Source organism: Numenius arquata, chromosome 10 (assembly GCF_964106895.1).
Source record: "Numenius arquata chromosome 10, bNumArq3.hap1.1, whole genome shotgun sequence".
Classification (NCBI taxonomy): domain Eukaryota; kingdom Metazoa; phylum Chordata; class Aves; order Charadriiformes; family Scolopacidae; genus Numenius; species Numenius arquata.
The window spans coordinates 35,761,109-35,785,750 of record NC_133585.1 but is presented as its reverse complement, the minus strand read 5'-3'; the positions used below and the strand labels follow the sequence as shown (position 1 = coordinate 35,785,750).

The window sequence follows — 24,642 nt, the reverse complement described above, 5'->3', positions numbered from 1 at the left end:
AGTTCGCTGTGCCAACTAGTCCCAGCTTTCTTTTGGAAAATACATGTAATACGCAAGCCAAATTGTTGTAAAGATCTCACAGAAGAAGGGAAGCATTATTCAGCATGATTGTTTATATTCCATAGAATAAGAGATTAAAACCAGGTGTTGAATAGTTTTATTTAAATATTGTTACAGTGATCAACCGAAGAAAATGTGCCTTTGGAACGTAATGAAACTCATTCAAAGATTAATTCAGTGAAAATTATTCTTTGCCTCAATGAAAAATAGCCACTGAACTAATGCATCTCATACTGTGTTATTTCAGACATAAAGAACTTAACAAAAAAGGGTCAATAATTATTGCGAGAAATCAAAGAAATAACAGACAACAAGTCAACAGTTACCAACAATTTTGTTTGTCATTCTCCTAATCTTAGAAATCAGTCAACCCATGAGCACCAACAGCTGGAAGCTGCGTGAACCTGAATACGTGGAGGTAAACCTGACCCAGCATTTGCAGAAGGCACAGCCAAACTCTTCCTTCATACTCAACAACTCTCTGCAGAGAAATCACGATAGGTATATAATCTAAAGCAGAAGTGAGACAAGATCACAGGGACAAATGGGATTATTGCAATGACTGGAAAACTTCTCTCTCCTACTTTTTTTAATAACAAGTTCAAGAAAATGAGTACCCACCATCAGTAAGTGATCTTTTGCTTAAAGTGAAAATACTACAGAGAAACACTGATGGAAGAGATAATTAACAAATACCATTTGAAGTGGTAAAGGACTCACAGCAACTGAAATATTGAATTTATTTGCCCTCCTGGTATATACCATTTCTAATGGTCTCTTTAAACAAAAGAGCATGCAGTGAATTTTCTCCTGCAAATACTCAGGGTTGACTCAGATTAACATGAAAAAGGTCAGTTGAGTGATAAACCGGGTCACAGGAATTAACATCGGGGTCTGAGTTTTGCTAGCCCAGATTGCCTACTGGACACATACATTGTGTTTCACTAAGTACTGTACAAAAGTTAATCAAGTTTAATAACCTTTTCCTGAGATGTCCCAGGAAATGAGGTAGTAAAATTAAAACAGTTAGATGTCTGCTGAAAAGCAAATATATTTATTATGCACTTTCATATACACAGGGATTTTCGCTTAATATAATACAAGGAATAAAATAAAAATTTTACAATGTGAAATTCATTCAATGTACATTAAATGCTATTTACAACCCACTCCAGGAAAAACAGTCTATCTGCAAACCAAGTTAACTGAGGAGTTCAGATGGGGAATATTAAGCATAACAGACATTTGCATAGCAGAGTAACTGATGAGGGAAAATACCTTTTTATTTTTAAATAAATGGTAATGTTTTCAATACTGATCACAGAGAAGACAAAAATGCATCAATTGTGCCTCTGTATCTCTTAATGCATTTCTCTTTTGAAGAGTTTTTCCTCATGCATACAGTATTGATATCAGTGTCCACAAAACAGTCTTTTCCCTAGCGCTCCCATCAAGAATTCTAGACGTCTTGTGGAGGACCAGTGAAATGGGATGAAGAGACACAGGATTCATGTTTTATTCAGGTTTTTTAGGTTGTGAGAACTATTACATTGCCAGAAGAAACCGTGCTGAGTCACAGCAATGCAACTCCAATCACCTCCACTTGATTGTACAGATGTGAAAAAGCAGAGCAGAACAGAGCGAACAACAGGGGGAACAGCAACTTTTTTTTGTACGGAAAACCCTCACAAATGATGACATTAAAAATCACACGCAACAGCAATGTGAAATTACACAGACCTTCTGAGAAAGGAGATGTTTTAAAGCAATTCATGCTCTGTTCCAAAGTGATATTCAGAATCTGTAAGAATTGTCATTCTGAAAGCATTTCAACAGGTCTACTTTCTGCTGATTTGGATATGAGGTTTCCCCACCAACTGCTTCAAATGTAAATATCATTCACACAAAAACCATCAGGCTATCTATAAGTTGTGGCCCCTTGTGAAACTGGCCATATTTTTTATGCCCTCTGTCCACAAGGTGCAATTAACAACAACACAATAAAATTAAATAAATATAATCCCAATGACAGTAAAGGTCAGTAGAAAAATGTCGGCATTCAGGGATCCCTTTCTACAGAACAAAACATACATCTAATAACTAAGAGAAGTTGTATTCTTGCACAGTATTGCAAAGGTACTGTACTTGAGGTTCGGAACAAGTTTGCTGAGAACATTTTGGTACTTTCTCTTTACTGAGCCACTAACCCTCTTAAGGCCATTCTGCCAGACTCCTGTTATGTTCATTTTATAATTGTCCCACGGGGACAAGAAATTCAATACATGAAACATTCAGAATAATCAATATTGCCGTGTATCAACTTTTAACATCTAATTTTACTATATGCTGAATGCCTGACTATAAAAGATTCTTTTTACATTTAGTAACAAGCAAATAAGAATAGAGGTGCAAGATATTAAAAAAAAAAAAAAAAAAAGAAGAGTTGTGATGGTTATTAATCGTAATAACAAGACACAGAGCCCTTTAGTGCCTCAGAATATGCACTACATACAACCAGGGGCCATTTATCAAAGTTTAAGGATAGCCATACATCTAATTAATCATCTATGAAAAATAACCTCAGCTTTCTATCATATTATTTGTGGAATGATCAGAATTAGAGTATGAAAAAGATGAATCCTAAGCCTTTAGAAGAAATACTCACATACAAAAATAGGCTTATTTTCTAAATAGCAAGGCTGCATAATGGTGAATAGTAGAATATAGCTTGCATTTTTAGGAGAAAATAACCCACTTGTTTCATCTTATCACTCACAGAGCTGTGCAAGTAAGATGTGCACATTCAAAAGAAAAATTCATACTGTTCACTTTCACAACAATGGCCTTGATTTTGCTCTCTTTCATAGAAGTAAAATTTTTCTGCTGTAAGAGTGGGGAACCAGCTTTCCATTATCTGTAGATGGACTACCCAGACTGCTGATTAACAATGCTCCATGTACGGCGACACTCACACTGGCTCTACCTAATCTATCCAAAGCAGTAACCACATTCATACAAGTTTGTGCTTTAAAGAATTAATGTCTCAGGACAGGGCTAACTCAGTAATCTCTGTACTTCCCAGACAACGGTATTACTAACCATTTGCTTTTCCACTGTACTCTCACTGTATATTCTCTCAGTCTCATCAACAAAGCACCGGTGTTTTACTGACATTCGCAAAACAGTCCTTTACCTTGGAAAACAGAAAGAGCTGTTTCTAACATATAAAGATATACATAAAAGCAGGATCAGAGCTTTTACTTTAGCACCTAAAACATACCCATATTCAGTTACCTCATTACAATAACAATAATGGAGGCTATTTAAGATCAGGTGTCCAAGACCAAATTTGCCTATTGCTTTCAGCGGTCACAGTCTGCCATCCAGATTTGGTGCTGTAGTACCAAATAGTGGATTTGCCTCTTAAAAATCCCAAAGAAACTGCAAATGGTTGCAGTCCCACTCCTTTGTTACCACTGAACAGCTATTACACAGACAGAACACACAGTACAGTATTTATAAAATACTGTTACAAGACTTGTATTTCTGGAGAGAACTTTTTGAAGTACACAGGGAACTGACCATACATTACAACAATGTAAATGTGACATACTGTTTGCTTATTTTCTTTAGCCACAGGAAAATAAATACAAAAAGCACTGCCTTTCCATACACAGTTCACTGTGGCACATGCACCTCTACCAAGCGTTCTGGAACAGGGAATTAGAATTCCTCGTTCTTACCACTTTCAGCTGTTTTCAGGGAAATACAACATATATCTTCTGCAATTAAAAAAGTGCTCATTCTGTGTATTAAATACAAAGTACACAAAATAAATTTTTGAAGCACAGAGGGTTATACTGAGAAGGCAGCCTGAAAATGTAGGCACATTACAGTAATTAAGGTAACTGTACTGTAGTAATCACATTCTTGAATTCCTAGGTGGACTAAACAAGCATTATATGCTTTCATCCCAGCCAGCTGATAAATCATTCGGAGCAGAAGCACTTCTGTTCATAGCATCATGGAATTGGCCTAAAAGTACAAAATAGAAACATTAAGTTTTGCCATACCCCATAATACGCACAGTGTTGTCAGAGAGAGCACGCTATATCATTTCTAATTAAAGTTAAAAGCACACAACAACACACCGATGATGAAAAGTATTTCCTGTCTAATGCAAATCCTGTGATTGATTCCCTGCACTCTTTACCATCCAAAGCAGCTACAAGGTTGCCACAGCAGGAGAGCTTCCCAAATAGAGCTTGGAAGCAGCAGCCAGGGAAGAAAAGCCATTCCTCAGGTGCTCCAGTGATTCTGATATGATTCTCCTCAGGTGACTAATTTATTCACTAGTCAGGGAAATTACTGTTTTTGTGCTTGAGACTTGGCATAAGAGGAACTAAATTATAGCCTGTGCCAAGCGATTCATAATCCACATAAAATTGTTTTAAACTTCCATATTTAAAATGAAACTATGAAAACTTGTGAGAGAAAGCAAAAGTAACTATTTAGTTATCCGTCACCTCATATGCTTAGCAACTTGCATAAATAAGTACTTCACAGAGAAAACCCCTGAATTTTCAGTAAAGAACTATTTGCTCCAGATTAAGCAAAGCCCAATTCGAGTTTCAAAATTATATGTGAAATGTTCCAATTTTTTTTACATACTTTGTTTACATTTTAAAATCAACAAAGATGGAAAATTCATCAACACTAGTCTTTTGATGACAGGTCAGGTCAAATCAATACATCCTACATCAGAACCATATAATTTATTTACCATTAAGTGTAACACGAAAGCAAGCACTGAACATCAGGTGCAGGTACAAAATAGTTAAGAAATACAATTCTTAATTATACATTTTTATATGTTTTATGGAGGCAGGAAAAATTGACAAACAAATTTACATCCTGTTTGGACACGATGTAGAACTGTGGGAATCTAAAGCCCTTTTGACTTTTATGAAAACCTATGAGGCCCATTCTCTCCCATCTCCTTATTCCTCTCCAAGTCTACTCCTGTTTTTGCCTGCCCCACAGCTCATCTCACCCTTTGCTAATATTCGGATTTTACAAATGTGCAGGCTCTAGTATATAGCTTTTTGAAACACTGTATTGTTTCAAATATTTTAATTTAGCTAGAATGCCAACAACCAAGGAAACATCTTGGAGTCCTGTACAATATTTTAACACCCTGCAATTCACAAGAGACCTCAGCTACATCCAGGCAGATGCACTCCATTAAAGTGAAATCCATGCCTAGGACATTTCAGGAAAAACCCTGTCTGTGTTTTTGACAGCTAAAAACATCCCATTTGTTGATTCTGCACCACCTGCAATTGTCCTAGAAAACTGCAGTCTTTGATGACTTGCAGCAGAACTGAGTCAGCTAGCAAGAACATTCTTGTTCTGAGGAGCAACAGCCTGATCTGTCAAAAATGCAGCATTTACACAAACAAAAAATATGTTTTAAAAAATAAGCAAATAAGCAATAAGAGAATTGCATACATTTAATAAAGATGCTGCTCCTTTGAAATTCAAATAGAAAATATATTAATTATTAACACATTCCCAATACTCTAAAAAAGATAAACTTCATCAGGAAGAGGAAGAAAAATTGTTTTATTTTAGCTGACTCACTGACAGTTCAGGTCTGAAAAAGCTACATAAAATTCCCTTTTCAGCTTAAAATTCAGTATGGGAGAGAAAGCAAGAAATCTAAATGAACTCTACTGATTAAGAACTACAGAATGGTCAGAAAATTGTACTGTAACATAGCTTCTAATCTTGTTCTGAAGAATGCCATCGCTCTTATAGGAGGGTTACCTTCACAGTAACAGAAATAAAAAAATCAAAGCTTTAGTGCAGTATTTGTAGATAATTATTCTACTGAGGCTTCACATTTAAAATCCAAATTCACAGAAGTGGTTGCCTGTAACTTAAAAGAATCTTTAGAAGCTTCCTGAAAAGCACTTTTGTAAATAATGAAATAATTATTGCATCTGAAAATATCACATATTAAAATTCCCAGCTATCCTTATGTTTGAAAACAAAATTCCAAATCAATGCTACATGAAATTTGCTGTATTATTCAGTCACATACCAAAGACAGTGGGAATATTTGAGCAATCAGAATTCAACAGAAAATACGACAGTGATCCAATTCCTCTACAGTTGATGCTTTTAAACGACAGCAAAACAAATACTTGCCAGGTTAAGATGTTAACATTAATGGTTCTCATTAAGAAAGCAATTCTGATGATGAATGACAATGAAATGTAATTTTAGTGTATGTGAAATGCACATGATGAAATACACACATTTGCTTCCTTTGTGACTGGATAAGTTACCTTCTATAATGGTGTTTCCTTCTTGTAGTTGAAACTTGGGTCGCTACCTTCAATCTGAAGTTTTAAGGCTTGCTTAAGGTTGAGTTCTGTCTCTGCAGGAGGATAGCCTTCCAGTACTTCCTGATGCCCTCTATCCTGCACTGTTCGTGGGACAGAAACCCTACCGAGAAAAACCTGATTGCTCTGAAGATGGTAATTTGGATTTGTCATAATTCCATTTCTCTTCTTCTGTTCTCCGCTCTGTTGGTGAATCAGGAACTGTTGCTGAGACCGACCAACTTCTTGCTGAGCTGGCGGGACCAAAATTTTGCACTGTGGCTCTGCCGGCATGGATTTAAGTGGCACACTTGTCCCGGATTTGGCAATAGGTACTCGTTTATCAAACTGAGTCATTTCATACTCTAACACTTTTGGTTGGGAGGAACTACTTTGTTTTATTTTTTTTCCAGCTGACCCAGATTTGCTGGAGTTGTCCATTTTACCCCCTTTGTTAGCTTTAGTTGATTTCAAACTAGGTTTTACTTGGCTCCATTCAAATTCACTACTTGGTGAATTATGATTTTGACTTAGGGAATGACTTGTGGAAGAAGGAGAAACAATAGACTGCCTACTTCTGCTGCGTGGCAGGGAATGCTGTTGTATCTGCTCTGTGAATGACAGGCTGTGGAAACTATCAATGGGCACTGTCTGAGCAGTCGCAGTCGACGACGTGGTTCGGAGAGAAGAATTTTTGGAACTTTTCAGGGAATTATTTGATAAAGATGATTTCTGACGGTCAACTGTAGAATCAGGCGACTCTGAAGGAGAACTGAATGCATGAGTAGGCCCATTAGATAAGCCACGCATGCTAGGCTGCATATCTCCACCAGTACTCCCTGAACTATTTGACTTCATTGTTAATGACTGCATTTTACAGGAGACTGACTGTAAGGGTTTTTGCTCCATTGTGTGGACTGGAGATGGAGTGCAACCATTCAGAGTAGACGCACCATATTTTTCCAGTAATTTAATAATCTGAGAGTGTCCATTTTTAGCTGCGACACGCATAGCAGTGCGCCCAAACTGGTCGGCATGATTTGGATCAGCACCATGCTCCAATAATATCTGGACAACGTCAATGTGCCCTTCTTGGGCTGCAATGCAGAGTCCAGTAGCACCTTGATTACAAGTATGGTCAACCAGAGCTCCATGCTCTATGAGAAGCTGCACTACCTTCACATGACCTTGCCATGCAGCGGACTGCAAAGCAGATCTCTTCTCATTATCTGCAGCATTCACATCAGCATGGTACGTTATCAGCACCTGTACCATGTCCAAATGGCCCTGCCAGCAGGAAACATGGAGTGCTGTTCTTCCTTCAGCATCACTTGCTTCTACGTTTGCACCATTTTCTAAAAAATACTCAGCCATCGTAAGCTGGTTTTCTAATGCTAAGATATAAAGTGTTGGCCGGCCATCAGCATCTTTGTAGTTTACATCTGCCCCATGGCTGAGCAGTAGTTCAACTATATCTCTGTGACCTTCTAAAGCAGCCACCCGGAGAGCATTTCTCCCATCATAGCCTCTCTGATCGATGTTGGATTTATTTTCCAGTAATATCTGCACACAATCATAGTGACCTTCTTGTGCAGCTAATATGAAAGGTATACGTCCATCATTATCGATTTCATTTGTTCTAGCACCTTGTTCTATAAGAGCTTCACATATCAACCTGTGACCTTCAAAAGCTGCCATATGCAAAGGTGTCCAGCCTGCATCATCTCTATGATTTTCATCTAGCCCCCTGTCCAGCAGAGTCCGTACTACTTCAACATTGCCTTGTGCAGAGGCTATGCTCAGGACTGTTCTCCCTTCACTATCAATGCTATCAACAGCTGCACCCCAAAACAAGAGAGTATTTACAACTGAAGCATGGCCCATGGAGGCTGCTGCCAGAAGTGGTGTACGACCATTGTTGTCTGTGTGATCAACATCAGCTCCTCCTTCTAGAAGTAGATCAACAACATCTACATGTCCTTCATAAGCAGCTACCAGCAGTGGAGTCATGCCATCTTTATCGCAATGGTCAACTTCAGCACCACGGTCAATTAGAAGACTAACCACTGAGGCATGTCCCTTACTGGCTGGTACACAAAGCGCAGCGACAGACAGTGCAGTCCTTCCATCCACATCCTCATGGTTTACTTCTGCACCGTGATCCAGCAGGTGCTCCACAATCTCCTTATGCCCCATGTATGCAGCTGCAATCAAAGCTGTTCTGCCCTCATTATCAGCTTTATTAACTTCAGCACCATGTTGAAGCAGGTTCAGCACAATATCTTCATGTCCTCCCCAAGCTGCTGCTCTCAGCGCCGTTCGACTATCAGCATCTGCACAGTCCACTTTGACTCCAGCATAAAGGAGCGCAGAAACCACCTCTGTGTGCCCACCCCATGCTGCAGATCGCAACGCTGTCCAGCCATCATGATCAGTGTGATTAACATTAGCCCCACATCCGATCATGCAGTTGACAACCTTGGTATGTCCCTGCCGAGCAGCTAAGGTAAGTGCTGTTTGCCCATGAGTATCTTCTATCTCTAAATCTGCTCCCCTTGAAACCAGTAAGTTAACAACATCGAGATTGCCACTGTACGCTGCATTAGCCAAGAGCGTTCTCCCATTGGAATCGCACTGGTTTACCGATGCTCCATTGTCTAACAAGGTGCGAATGGAATCTTCTCTCTCCAGAGCCTGCCGAACAATGCAAGATGTGCGGTCATCTTCACTGTTGACATGAGCACCAGCTTTTACCAGCAGCTGTAATACTTCTTGTTCTTTAGGAATTAAGGTTGACAGGGAGTCCTTGACAGGTGTGCCGTTCCATATCATCCATAAAGCCAGCTCTGAAGTCTCTAACTGTAAATTGGAATTAATTAGATGCAATGCAAACTCTTGAGCTTCTAATGGTGTTAAATCCTTTGCTCGGCAAGTGTAACTCATTGCCAGCATTCTGTGTCCCTCTGCTGCGTTACACAAATATTTCTGTGTACAGTGCTTTACATCTAGCAACCACTCTGCAAAACTGTAATGAAACAAGATTTTTGTATTTCCAAGTCCATCAATAAGGACTTTCGACAGGACATCCAATTTGCGTTGAAAGTCTTCCATTGTCAATGTCATATTTTTGGTCCACACTGCGTGATACAATTCTGTTGTGGTTAATGGCCTACAGGCTGCAAGAATTACATTAAGAATAGGCTGGACTTTTGCAAATTGTTTTCTCACAAAAAGTCTCTGACAGAGCCAAAGGTACAGGCCATTTAACGTTCCCGGAATATCACGGATCTCTCGTAACATAATAAAATTCTCCACAACTCCATCTAGGACACGTTCCAGATACAAAAAGCAACCACTGCTTTTGATGTGAAGCTGATTCAGCATTTCTGCAGTTTCTTTTGTGAGATGTTGTCTCAGAGCTTCTTCCTGATCTAAACGGTGCAGAATATATTGTTGCACATCTTTCACAATATAAGCCTTTCGTAGATCATCCAGACTTATTTTTCGAAAACCTATTAAAAGGGAAGAAAGTTGTTATTATTTCTGATCTAGTTTCACTTAACTGAACGTTAAAAGACAGATATTTTTGGGTAAGGAACATCCACAATAATGTATTCTGTGTGTACACATAGTGAACATAAATTAATAATAATAGCAGAGAACTTTGGTAATAGACACATTTTTATCATAATCTACATGCTACCAACAAAGAAAATTTTAAAAATCACTCTGAATCAGGCATTGTGTGTCTACCTTGGACAATAGTAAACACCTAAGCAAACCCACCGAAACTGTAACCAAAATAAGATTATTAAGTATTATTATATATACTATATTATTAAAGGAATAAACTCTTCTCCAATGTGGTTAACAATGGAATTACAAATAATTTTCAGCTATTTAGATTAAGACAACTATTATATTAATATAATTATAGAAGAGGTTATTCACAGCTGGTGCATATGCATGATGAAATGTACATAAATCACTTTAACTTGATCGCCTTAGTTTCTTTTAAAAGCTGTTATGATATAGAAGAGAGAGACACTCAGAAATAGTTTTAAATACTTTTACACCTCTGTGCACTAAAAATTACCTACTTTTTTCAAGTAAGGACTGAGTTTTAGACAAACGCACCGGTTCTTTGGTAGTTGACTCACTGCATAAGGAAACAGGTTTTCTCATAGTCATATGATCTCATTGTTTTTCCAATTTACTCTTTAGAGGAAAAAGGGAAATTATTTCATACATGCATACTGTGTACATCCCCCACTGCCCGAAGCAAAAAACGCTACCCTTAGCAGCACGGGTGAAGAAGTCCTTAGGGCAACCTCAGTGGCCGTAAGGCTCTCAAGAGTGAGGCAGAATGAAGATATAGCTGTATGGACTACATGGCTATCTTTGTCATTTAAAACATTTGCTTTGGTATTGCCAAGTTAAGCATCTGAGGAATACCTACCTTCTTTGATTAATGACACATTACACTGTTTGAACACTACTTTTCTGGAAGCTGTGGAAAAACCACAGAGGTCACAGACACAGCAGCTTAAACTACTGTGTTTTGGGCCAGAGTTGTACCTCACTTCTCCAGGGACAGGCTGTAATCTCTTCATCCAGTGTAACAAATTGCACAGATTTCCTTACAGTTAGATCAGCTAGTCATAAAAAAACCCCAACTTTGTTTTTCAAACCAAAGCAGTTACTAACCTCTAAATTATATTTGAAAGAAAAGTAACCATAGAGCAATGCATTCAACACAATTTTGGCCCCATCTGCACGGAGCAAATAATTTTAAGTGAGACTCTAAAGAATGTTACTTTCAGATCTATGTTTTTATTGTATTTAAACATTCTGTGGATCAACCTGCTCAGTCTGTGAGCTTGTTCTGACTGAAAATTCAGCCTGATAACAGAGCTGTGGCTTTCGCTTCCAAGTGTCTTCAGCAGAGGTTCTGAATGTCACATTAAGCTCACTCTGTTAATTGTTTAGTCTACATGAGCATTGTACTAACACAACAGATTAAAACTGAGAGGCAAACTATGGTAGTTTTACTAAAATATTTCTGCTTCCCTTATTAATTATGGTAGCATTACAAGTCTAGCAGCACTAAATCTAATACATTAGATTAGTAATACCTACATACAAATCATGCTTCTCCCCAAAATAAAATGACTGGATAGGACACTTTTGCACAGTCACTTCTAAGGCTAAGACTACACAAATAAGATTGTCTAATTGAAGATTTTTGAATGAGAAGGCGAGGAGGCAGAAAACAATTTTGGGGGATTTTTCTCCATTCCACAGAGGCATATTTTTTTTGCTCTCAAAAGAAACACAGAACCATCTTTATCCACCATAATTTGTCACAACTTCAAGTAATGTCCTAACTTGACTTGCAGAATGGCATAATTCAATCAATTTACTATGTATTTGATTAAAATATTCTGTATGTAACTCTGAAAAGCCCACAATTCATGTACATAAACCAAATAAGAAATTTCCCTCAGTAAGGACAGCTAGTGCCCTGTGATTTTGCAGAACCCAAGCTTTCACTTTGAGTGAAAGGCTGTTTCTAGGTTATGATCCTTCAGAAGATGCAGAAGCAAAACCAAAGGCATTAAAACCAGGGCATACACAGTTGTACGCATACACAAAGCTGTAATCAGACACAAGTGTCCCTTTGGTTGTCTCAAGTGTGCAGGGAACAGCTCTGTTTTGCTTAAATCAGAGCATTCACTCACCTTCCAGTTCTTTGAACCTCTCTGCTTCTCCTAGTCAGATTTGTACCTGTCACTTGGCTGAATGAGAACAGGTAGAGAGCTCTCCTACCTGTAGGAGTAGAGAACTCCTTCTCAATGTGTTTAGTCATAAGTGACTCTGCTCACAAAATCCCATGCTAACATCCTTCATTCCGATATATATCTACACATGTCAGTTATTTTTAGTTTTAAATTACTCAATTGGTTTTTCACAGTTTTTACAGTTGTTGATTTCATTTCCCCCCCAATGAGAAAACCCCCGATTGACTCAGATGACAGCAATCCTGAGACTTCAGCTAATATTTAGTGTTGACTGACTAATGACGACACCTCACCTCCCTCGACTCCCAGCCTTCACATGAAAACTTGCAGAGTGATAACTGTTTAAGCATCTCTTGTATGTGTGCTTCAACAGCAAAAGACTCTTGCTTATCTTGCAACGTTCTTTGAATACCAATTTTCATTTTGTTTCCCAAAATGGGTGGGAAAATGAACAAAACCATTTTGGATGTGATAAAAAAAAACCCAAGCCCTCAAAAGAAAAACTGAAAAAGGGTTTGTGTGTTTGGGCTGGGTTTTTTTTCCCCTTTAAATGAGACTGTATCATTACTTTGTTCCATATTAGGGTTAAAAATACTGCCCTACTCTGTGCTTACCTAAGATATACCAAACGTCTAAGCACTTCAAGCCAAGCAAATAAATTTCAGAAGACTTCTGAGCACTGAATAGTCCAGAAATCAGTAATTTAAACATTTGATTGGCTGTATGTTCACAGAAGCTAAAATTTGTTTATTTTCTTCTGCAATATTTCCAAATATTCCTGGTTAATGGGATCCTATATATCCTATCTGAAGACAAGCTTGTATAGCAAGAAGCACACTGCTCTCATACAGATATTCACACATCCCAGGGATGATATGCTCTTTGAGGGCTGGGATTAACAAATTGCCATTGTAACAGACTTTTGAACAGAAATAGGTTGTTAATTTTAACCACTGCACCATGCCATACTATAATAAGCAAATCATTCAGAAAAGGCCTTATAGATAGAAATATTTTTTTTAAAAAATATCAAATTCTTGTTGCTAGCTTGAAGGAGGAAAACAAAGACATGGTTTTTCGCCCAAACATCTATCTAAATGAGGTCATTTTACATTTCCCAACAAAGATCCTGCAAACTTGCTTTTCAACCCTACCAGATACAATAAGTCACTTTCATGGATGAGAAACACCAAAACATTAAGAGAAAGCTCATTTTGTTTCAGATGCATTCCCATGAACTACTCTTAGTGCAGTAGACAGAACTTGCAGTCCCACGACCCTGCTTTTGGCATTGTTGAAATTGTTCTTACAACACATCACTTTCAACCCAATGGGAGCTCCAATATGGATTTTTCTGACTTATTAAATTCCTGGCAGTTCTGTAAACAAATCAGTTCCAAATGTATTTCTTGGCAAGATCTAGGGTCATTCAAAGGAAAAAAAAAAAAAAAAGGAAAAAAGTATCTTGGCTATATAAATACTTTTATAGCATGTCAACCTTTTCAAACTTTAATAATAAAAATTAAGCTATTAACTAGCAGGTTCCAGTAAATACTTAAAAATATTCTTCTACTTTCATATCTTTAAATACATTTACATAAGTAAATTACAAAAGTTTTAAATAAAAAGATTATAATGTATTTCATTTAACTGAATTGTTAACTTTAAAGTAATCTAAATGATTAAAAACAAGTCAGTGTTTTGGCATTAATTTACACTGATGATCTAAGCATATATTAAGTATTTCTATGGCCATTTATGCACACCTGCTCAAAAAGAATAAAGTATCCAGCAGAATAAAATGCACCTGAAAACTCAAGCAGCACACTTAGCTTTTAGTGCATTTGCAGTATACTATGCATTACAAATTTCACTGCATCTACCCCAGACGCTAAGAGACATTGAGGCTGAAATCTGCTGCTCTCGCTGGTCCGTATCATGGCACAGAAGTTTATTTGGTTAGATTTACAGATAATAGTAAATTTAAAACAATTTAGTCTTCCCTCTTAAATTACAAAACGAGTAAGTTCAAAATTCACACGCAAGTTTTTATTAGGTAATATGAAATTCCCTGGTACTGTGCAATCAGAAGAAAGTGGTAATGAGAAGAAAGGAAACAGTAATTAAGAGCTCCCAGTGTATTTCCCAAGCCTTCTAAATATTTTGTTTCTGAAAACCAAACCAAAACACAAATAAGCTTTTTCAAAGAATAGAAATTAGAATACAATTTTACAACTACATACTTATATAAAAATTATCTTTTATAGTAAAAATCCAACTCCCATAAAAGCTTTAAAGTAACATGAAACCACTCAAACAAATTCCAACCTACAATGAAAAATTAAGAGGACAACTTAGATTTTCCTTTTTGAAGCAATTTCTCTTGAAGGGGTCTCATGCCATTTATCTTCTGGAATGGCAGTTAATGAGAAAAGGTTCAGTCCCTAATCAGGCAACTGATTTGATTTAGGAATCCAGCAATATGACTACCTGAATAGCTTCAATTACCAAACAGTATGAGTTTTCTGGGTGGGGAGAAGCTGGGTTGTGATTTTTACTATATTTCTCTAAAGTTTTCACATTTTTTGATTATTTTTTAATTTTAGAAAAGGCTACAAGAAAACAAACCCTGCACATCTATTCAGACCAGAACCAGCAAATAGCAGAAATATGAGAAAGACTTATGCTTCCAAGATTTCTAATCCAGAATAATTTTGGATAAACATCAGCTCTTAATAATATCTGGCTGTCTGGAACTGAATGATAGATAAAAGGAAGAGTAAAAAATGAATGACAGATTGTCATCTATGTCTATTGTCAGCTTTTGCCTATGGATAAGTGGGTGAACGGAGCTTAAGCTGTCTCTGAGGCTAAACTGCACCCTTTCACATCCACTTTTGATTCTTTTTATTGTAGTTTCCAGTAGCTTTCTGATATCCAACATTAACTTTATGGAAACTATGGCACCCTGACATGTGACATCTGCATGGGTTGTACCACACTGGTGCAGTCATGCCTCATGCATGAGAAGGAATTCTTTGGATGAAGAATGTCAGTGTTTAATTTAGGGGTATGATGAAGCACCATGTCACAGATATTTGATTTATGTGTGCAGCAAAAAAGAAGAAATTAAATAAATGCCTATTAAAAAAAAGCCTCTTTAAACCAATAAATAGAGCATTTGTACATATGCACTTTTGTCTATTTACCTTTATGCTGTGAATGAACAATTATCTGCTTTTCACTCAAACCTGTCTAAATAAAATCACCTCATTTTAAAATGCCTAAAGTTTTTAAACTAATATGATGGAACTTTAAAAAGGGAATTTAGTTTTGTAAGAACAACTGCTATGCTTTCAAGATTTAGCCTAATTTTAGAAGAAGCATTTTTATTAGCTAATTAGCTGAAACATTAAAATAAAATAAAATGGTATGTTCTGTGCTACTTTCAGGTTAAAGGGCTTTTTAAATCTTATTTAGAAATATAAGAAAACTTTATCTAACATTACAATATGAAGATTGGAAAGACTGTGCTTAATGTAGCTGCTTAACTGTCCATACCTGTAGCCAAATGATAGCAAATGACGATGTGGGAGGTAATATGGACAATTACGGGCGCAAGATAGAGAATTGTTAAATTTAGGAAAAAGCCTGTAAGAAAAAAACCCAGGCATGATGTGGCAGTTGGTGACAGCGCATATGCAGGAGAAGGCAGGAGGACACGCATCATCTGTTCCCCTCCTCTTTTATTCAATTGGCTGGCTTTTGCTCACTGTGGAGGGTGACCGCAGACTCATGCAGGCTTCATTTTACATTTGGTTCATATTTTTGAGGTTGTCTCTGCAGCCACAAGAGGCAAAACTTTTTTTTTCTTTTTTTTTAAATTAATGAAAGCAGAGAATCTGAGTAAGGCAAAAAATCTGTTGCTCATTGTGCTACTATCTGGGAATACAGAAGAGCCCAGAACACAAGCTGCAGCAGATGCAAGCACAACTATTCAACTTTCATGAGTAAGTCACCAACAAAAGTGAAGGAACAAAGAGGACCAGAATAAATACCCCTCCTCCTTTTTTCATTTTCAGAGTGGCTGGGATGAGGTATTCACCACTGGCAGCGTCAAGACGACAGTGAATGAGAAAGTATGGACTCTCTTCCATGCCATCACTATTCTTGGCTAGGGGGATACTTGCAGAACTGCACACCCAGAAAAGAGCATCATTAGCAGAAATCCTGCTCCCAGTCATTGATAACACTTTCTGAAGAACAGATTTAGCTCTCATTTCAGCAGATATCTGAAGGAAATTCTCACTGCATGAAAATTTTAAATGAAAACAGTCGTAAACAAATATTGGTTAATATACATTTCATATCACACTCCAAAATTTTTAGCAGAAGAAAATAGAAATGGGACACATTTTCCTAAAATAATCCTGAAAGAATTCAATCTATCTTCCTAAGGTACAGTGAAATTGAGTTTTTTTGGTTCTAAATTGAAGAAACACCTTTGAAGAAAATGTACAGTGATTATATTAGTTATGGTTGCAAACACTCATTTGCTGGAAAATTGTAAGTATTAGAAATTCAGTCCAATAGTGTCCAGAGTGCAGCACATTATACACCACTTATTTCTTCAGTCACGAGTGCAAAGAATACTTATCATTGATCTTGAATTTTGCCTGCTCACCAATTAAATAGCTTTATAAATTGGCTTGTCTAAAAGTAAACATTCTAATATCACAAAGGAGGAGAAGAGTTTGCCCTAGTAGAAGTGTTAATGAGAGTCTATCCTTTTCAGACTAGAATCAGAAAAGAAATGACCACTATCTCAAGTTTAATAACACAAAGTTGCGATGTATCTGAAGTTAACAGAAGCTTCAGCCATGCTCCTCGCATCCACACTACATCTTTCACAAACTTGAATATTGGCTGTAAATAGGAAAATCATCCAACAGTGTAGGAAGTGGGTAACCGTCACATTGGCTGTAATGTCACAATTCTCTTTCATAGTGGAACAAAACCCCACTTCCTCCAAAAGAGACCCTAAAATTCCTTCTCAATTTGTGTCCAATTATTTTGGGATTCATTCTTTCTTTGCTGTACCTTTTCCACAGTGAAGATTGGATTATAATATCACAAGCCAACTTCCTTTATGCTGTTCATCAAGTCATTCTCTGTGGAAATGAGAAATTAACTTATTCAAATTAAATTTATTTTAAAGGCATATCCATTAGTTCTGCTGATTTTTCCTGTCAGGAATTCCATCTGGAAACATACTTAGAAGACAACAGTAATATTTTAGGACTAGTCTGAAACATTATATGACTCAATGGAAAGGAAATAAAACTGCTCTGAAGAAATTTTTGTCTGTTTTTTTGGCAGTGACAACGTATCTAATCAGCCAAGGTTTGACAAAAGTATTCCCATATGAATGTCCAAAAGAGCCCTGTGAAGCTACCCCAAAGTTTCCTTTAGTTCTCACATACTCCCAAATACCAATCTTCATGTCTGCCACTGATTAATACAGTACTTCATTCCAAAATGCAATTATCCCATTGACCTTTTGCCACTGTGGGAACGAGCAAGCCTATGGGTCTATGTTCTATAATCACATTTTTGTCCTAATTGCGTCCTTAATACACACAGGCTTTATACATAGGCCTGGAATCCAGTCTAGATATTGCCCTTTATTAAATTTCAGAGAACTTCTAGTAACAATGTCATTATAGTGAAGAAATGTCCTCATGACACAGTAAAGCCTGGATGAAGAAGCTGTAAAGAATTTTTTTACTGTGCAACCTCTGCCAAAAGTATACTCCAAGAATCCACATCTACATTGTTCCCCTCTCAAGTTCCACCTTCAAAGATTATTCCCTGCTTTCTGAAAATAAAGGGAGCAATTTTAATGGGAGATGAAAAAAAATCTTTTGAGGTTGTAAGGAATGGGTGTATGCAGTCGACATACTTACATACTTACACATCACCTACACTGTTTCAAAGCTTTTTAAAAGTAGCAAAGCAAGAGGAAAACTCAAAGCAGCCATATTCTTTGCAGATGTATTGCAAAGACACAATTTATCTGTGAAATACTTGGCTGATTTAAGCTTTCTATAGTACTCAGTAAACTGGAGTGTGTTTTTTAGAAATACCATTTTTGTGATTGTCATTTTTTAGAACTAAGAATGCATCAGTACTTCCAACCATCACCAAGGGTCTTGTAAATACTACGTCCTAGTTACAGGTGCAGGTAACAAACACTTCCTACGCTCTGTACTCACCTGTAAACATTTTTGTAACAGCTTTACTCTGCTTGCGGGAAGAACACAGGAGGAGCAGCCAGGGAGGGAAGAACTCGAAGTGGCCAGCTAAAAGCTCCGCTATTGTTCCAGATAAACTTGTAGAAGTCTGTTCACTCTCGGAAACATTACAGCCTTCGTCAACTGAATCTATGAGCAGGAAGAGGCTCTGCTGAGGGGGCTTCATTCCCAAGAGAGGAAGCAGAACGCACCTGTAAGGAACATGAAATAAAATCAGTATTTTAAATAGATTTAATAATACATTGAATATCATGTAGTCATTCAAGTTGAAGCTACAATCAACTTAAAATGCAAAGTTATTTTTTAAACAGCCTAAGGAATTTTTTTAAAATAGCTACCACAGAAAATACTGAGGTAGACTGAACTAACAGAGAGAGAGATAGTTTGAACAGGCAGTGAGGTAATTCCTGCTTAGGCAATATTCATTTTTAATGAACCTACAATTTATAACAATACTTTAAAACAATATAATGTTGTTCAAGGCTGATTAGAAGACTTGGGATAATGTTGCTTCAAGAAACAAGCGATTTGGCCTACAGTTTAAGAACTTCATTGCTGTTGTCTCTGACAAAGCTGTTATTACCACTTATCAGAAACTAATAGTGAGCAACAGCTGGTCATGAAACAAAAGTCTAAATAGAAGACACATGAAATATCAAAGCTCAAAGGGTTTAAGTCTGAACAAAAAATAGTTTTACAAAGAACAGAATTTCTGCCATACTTTCACAAATGAAATGCAAATTAATGTAGTAACAGATTGAGGCATTTAGTAATGTCTTTGATGCATTAGGTCTTATTCATATTGTAGCTGCCAACTTCCTATTACTGGAAAAGGATTATCTGCATCCTCAGGATGCTATTCTCTATACCAATGCATCTGATTGTGCAGTTAAAAATCTCAAATTTGCATGTATTGTTGCCAATCTTAATAGTACTCCTTAAAAATATATCTAACTCTGCACTTAACATCTATCTTTAAATAGCTACTACATAACTGCTGTATGCATATCCAGTATTTCCATGCTACGCTACACTTCTGGTTTTTGGGAAACTTAATAATGATTTAGGCCCATACGTTTCACTGACTAAATTATCTTTAATTAATCTTAATCTAAAATATATTTAGCAAGTAAACTTTGATTTTATAGTAAAAATACTCAGAAAATGAAAAGAGGTGAAAAAAATATGTATCTAACAGTTTACTCTCTTTTGTAGATTTACTATTTGCATGTGTCCAGAAGGCATGCACATCATTAAGTATTTTTTGTTTTACTCAAGACCATAATAATCTGTTTTCATTTGGTTTACTGGACAAATGTATCTTCAGAAGACTTTGGTCAATGCATTATCACCTACCAAACATTCAAACTGGAATATAGGCAAATTTTACCTGTTAATTGAAGAACGCAACCCACTTAGAAATTATTTGTAAACCCTGTTAGTGGAAGGTTTGTTATTTTCTGGTTTTCTGAGAAAAACACAAAGTAGAAAGAGTGGTGCACCTTTCCTGTCTGACAGTAACAGTAGAATCTAGCAGAGCAGACTAGGTGATCTATTACGCTTGGAGAAATTCCCCAAAGGTATAAAAAGGAAGCACAAAATACTTGTGTTCTGAAAGTATTCGGTATTAGATGGATTTTAAATCCCTAACATTGCCCCCCTTCCCCCCCCCTTTTTTTTTTTCAGATGCACAAAACTACTGAGAATTCTTTGGTACTTCCACAGCTAGTTATCCTTTCAGAAGATGCCTGAAGTACAACTAAAATCACTGTTCACTAAACTGGGAAGTTAAGCAGCTACCAATTTACAGAACAGGAAATTAAAGTAGCCATAAGGTTAAAATTACTTTCCTGAGTGATGCCAATCCCACAATGAAAGGAGGCAGTTGGAAATGACCACATTTTCCACCCCTTCCCCCACAAGAATGCTGCCTTGCCCCTTCAGTTATTTATGTCAAGGCATTTTCCCTGCAACATTTCTTTTTCTATCAAAACTAATTTTCTTTACTACTATAAGACATGAAGAAATGGTAATGGTATCAAATTTAAATGTCACTTAAAATCTGTGTGACCCTAAAAAAATGCCTACAAAACATCTTAGGAGCATCCAACAACGTTCTTGTGCAAGTATTTACCTATTGGGAATACCACCAAGAAAAGCTAACCATCATATCTGGCATAGAGTCCCAAATCATTCTGCTTAATTCCTGCAGTATGTAACAGTTGGCTGTAGTAGGTCAAATCAAAGGGTTCACCCTGTCTCCAAACAGGGGTGAAAGCAGATGTCTAAGGAATAATGTAAGCACTGGGCAAGCACTAAACCACATTTTCCCAGAACTCTCGGGGACCGCAGCAAACAGTGCATCCAGGGACTTTCTGAACCCAAGACTCAGTCTTTGCTTTTAACACCCCTTAACTAACCACGCTTCCACAGGTTTGTCCAGGTTTTCTATGAACCCATTTAAGCCTCCGGCATCCCCAACATCCTGTGGCAAGGCCTTCTGCAGCTTAGTTACATACTGCATGAAAAAAAAAAAAAAATAATCACTTCCTTTTGTAGGTTTAAATCCAAAACATCCTTGTTTCATTTGATACCCTTTTGCTTCTGTGCTGGAATGGAAAGAGAGCAATTATGCCGTATTCACCTTCTCCATGTCATTTGTAATCTTCTGACTTGTACCACAGCCTCTCTGAGCCATATCTCTCCAGGCAGAAGAGTCCTAGGATATTGATGGTGCTCCATAGAAAGCTATTCCACAGACACTTGTCTCCCTGTGCTCTGCTTTTTTCTATTTCACTTCTATTTCTGAATCTTAATTTAAATTCCACTAGGAAAAATATATGCACATATACATATATATACATGCATGTAAGAAATGAGGCAGAATGACTTGTCCCAACTTACAGCAATATTATTAAAAGTGTGGCATTGACAAGACATTGATAAGTCTTTATCTTAAAGTGCCCTTAGAAACCATTTGATAAAATTCTGTTCTTCCTAGACATTTCATATCTCTTGAGTTCAGAGTAGATGCCAAGTAACATAATAGTGAAACTTTTCAGAGACGGTAAGTGCTGCACTAACTTGCCAGAAATCACATCATGTTTACTGTGACTTAGTAATTCCACTCCCCTACAACTCCTTGCGTGCATAGGAAAATTATATAAATCAACATGAAACTGACAATGTCTTAAAGTACTTCCGTAAATGCAGATTCATCTACAGATTATTGTAACAGATTGCTTAATTTGCAGAGTACCTCTCAAAAGATTAGAGGTTGGTTTTCTTTTCATTCTGAAAGGATAACAGCTTTATCTTTATAACTTTTATATTCAATACAGATATAAAAGTGGCTATCATTACAGAAAATTTCTGAAACAGAAACTGTGATTTAAAACAGCTAAATTAATTAGTCAGTAAAAATACAAAATCTCTAGAGAAAACAGCACGATTAGGTATTTTAAATGATGGAATTAATTTTAATGGGAATGTAATGACTTATTTATGCAGAGCGAACATGTTTTACAGGCTTTCTAGCAAATAAGAAGTCCTCAGAACAATGAATCATCCCACAGAATTCTTCAGGATTGCTACTGAGTTGACTGAACCCACGCAAATACGATTTTTCACATATGGAAGGAATATATACAGACTATGCTGCAGTTCTGCTTATGATTATCCTTGAGATCTTTAGATTGGATCCACAAAAATACCAAGACATAACAGAACAAAGTAGAAAGATAGCAGTGTTGTCCGGAATGGCTGAAAAGAGTCACAGTGGAATGCACATACTTGCTAAAAAAAGAAAAAGGCAAACACACATGTGCCAAATAACAATTAATGAGTGGTTCTAGGAGCAAAAGCAGTTATAAATCCTAGTTTCTTATGAATATATTCCTCATATTTGATTGCCTCTGGTGTATAGGAAATTCAGTTACGTCCTCACTTAAAATGTTTGATGACTGTTACAGCATGAACATAGTTTATCCCTGAAAGGGCTCCCTTTTCTCTGTCCAGCTGCTAGCATTCATTCCTGACAAACATGCAGAACAAGTGTATAACACTCATCTCCTAAGCAAGCCAGAAGCAGCAAGGGAAAAAAGAAGGACACACACATTTTGTTATAATTCAAGTGCTGCTACTTTTAGCAAAACACAAAATACTTCAAATTTCATTATAGAAATGGCTTTTTTGGAAATCTGCGTTACTATTACTACCGCTCTTACGTTTCTTTTTCTACACCATTATGCCAATTCTTTAACAAACTGCCTTTTGAGTCACCTACTCACCAAACAGTTACAGTTTAACACTTGTATTTCAGTTACAGCTGCCAATGCCAAAAAGAATCATCCCAGAGGTCTGCGTCAGGAATTTACAAACTCTGTTCTTTTCAAATAAAGTTTTTTAAAAAGCAGACAATGTCACTATCCCACACATAGCCTTCACTGAATTTCACTGAATTTTTAGAGTTGGAAGGGACCATAAAGATCATCTAGTCCAACTCCCCTGCTGAAGCAGGATTGCCCAGAGCATGTTAGAGCAATCTTTGCTTTCTCCTCCTTCTTTGCTTTCTCCTCCTGCTTTTTTGTAGATGCTTCTACAGCATATTCCTTGAGGAAATTCACAAGCTATTTGTCATATTCCTAATCCCTGCATATTAAATTAGCCTCTTCTTCCTCTACTCCTTCCTTAATTATTGAGGGGTTAACTTTTCCTCCTCATTTTAAATTATTAGATGCCTCTAAGCATTTTTATTCAGAGGAAATAATATCTGTAAGCTACAGCTAGAGAACCAGCTTCAGGATTCATGTTCAAAGTGGGCACTCACCCTGCCCTCTCTGCAACTTTATCACTGAATGTGGCTGAATCCGCTGTTTGGGTTGTATTTTTTACTGTTGTATTTTGTCAGGTTGGAAAGAGCATTCTCTCTCTGGCTGTGCTGCATGTTAAAAAACGCCACTACAGGACATGAGCAGAAAAAATAAGGCAAACAAACCAAACTGATTTCTTAAAACAGGGCTAAGTGCTCCAAGCGATGTTTATTGCTGTCAGGTAGGGTTGCCCTTACATTCTACTTCAACTCATCTGTCTCCCCGACTGTGGGAGTTCTAAAATGTTAGGACACTGGCATTCTCCTACTCGAGTTCCTCAACACCTTCCTTCGAGAACATCATCTTTCCTAGAGACTATTTGCATTTCAAAAAGGAGAGCAATATTTATTGTCAGTGAGACAGTTCATATGTGATATTTATAATTAAGTTAATATTAATGCCACTATTCTGAGTCACAAGAAATGGTAGTGCGCATAGGCAATCACACAGAATAACAGCAAATAGCTGCAAACTCCATGAGAACTGTAATTCCTTGGAATTGAAGTAATTCCTTGAGGATTGTAAACATATGCTGAAAAAATGTATTCATAATACCTTGGATGAATAGGTCTGGTGATTACTAGCAACATGGTAGAGCTGATCAAATGATATCAGCAATCGAGGTAACATCGAGTTTTACCTGAATTTATTACTCTATTGGCAAAAAATTGCCAAGGAATCCTCATAAAACATTCACTTTATGTGAGAGACAACACAGTGCTGTCCTCTGTATGAGACCCGAATGCCTCGTAGAGTTTACAAAGAAATTGCTCATTTCCACATTTGATCTAAAGAATTATTGAAGATTAAAGTAATGGAGGAATATGCCTGTATATATGTACACATTGGATGGGTATCTTTATATATTTATGCATAAATATATAAAGATATATATATAATATATATATTTATATATAAAGAATTTAATGATACCTAATGTATAATAAAATAGATAATTCTTCAAACACTATGCTCAAACTTCAGAAAAGTAAACATGCATCTTCTTCTTATGGGTGGTTTACAACATATATCACAGCAGTTTACCATGTAATTTTTAAGACACTCATTTCCATTTATGTTGTATCAGAAAATACAGAAAATGAAGTACATAGTGAAACTGCAAATAAGCCAACTATATTTACATAATGTTATAGTAATTTTTGCCAGCAACAGAAGTAGTAGTGGGAGTTTTGCCTAAATATCACAC

At 36.8% G+C, this 24,642-nt stretch overlaps 1 protein-coding gene across 1 annotated transcript in view; it reads right to left on the bottom strand.

Moving 5' to 3' along the window:
* Positions 1 to 1,094: 1,094 nt before the first annotated feature.
* Positions 1,095 to 24,642, bottom strand: part of ANKRD50 (ankyrin repeat domain containing 50) — a 43,295-nt gene continuing 19,747 nt past the window's right edge. The window contains exons 3-5 of the mRNA XM_074154653.1: positions 18,526 to 18,755; positions 6,414 to 9,961; positions 1,095 to 4,095 (exon numbers count right to left, since the gene is read on the bottom strand). Of these exons, the coding sequence (XP_074010754.1) occupies positions 6,417 to 9,961; positions 18,526 to 18,755 (3,775 nt within the window). The 3' untranslated portion in view covers positions 1,095 to 4,095; positions 6,414 to 6,416. The remainder of the gene's footprint in view (positions 4,096 to 6,413; positions 9,962 to 18,525; positions 18,756 to 24,642) is intronic.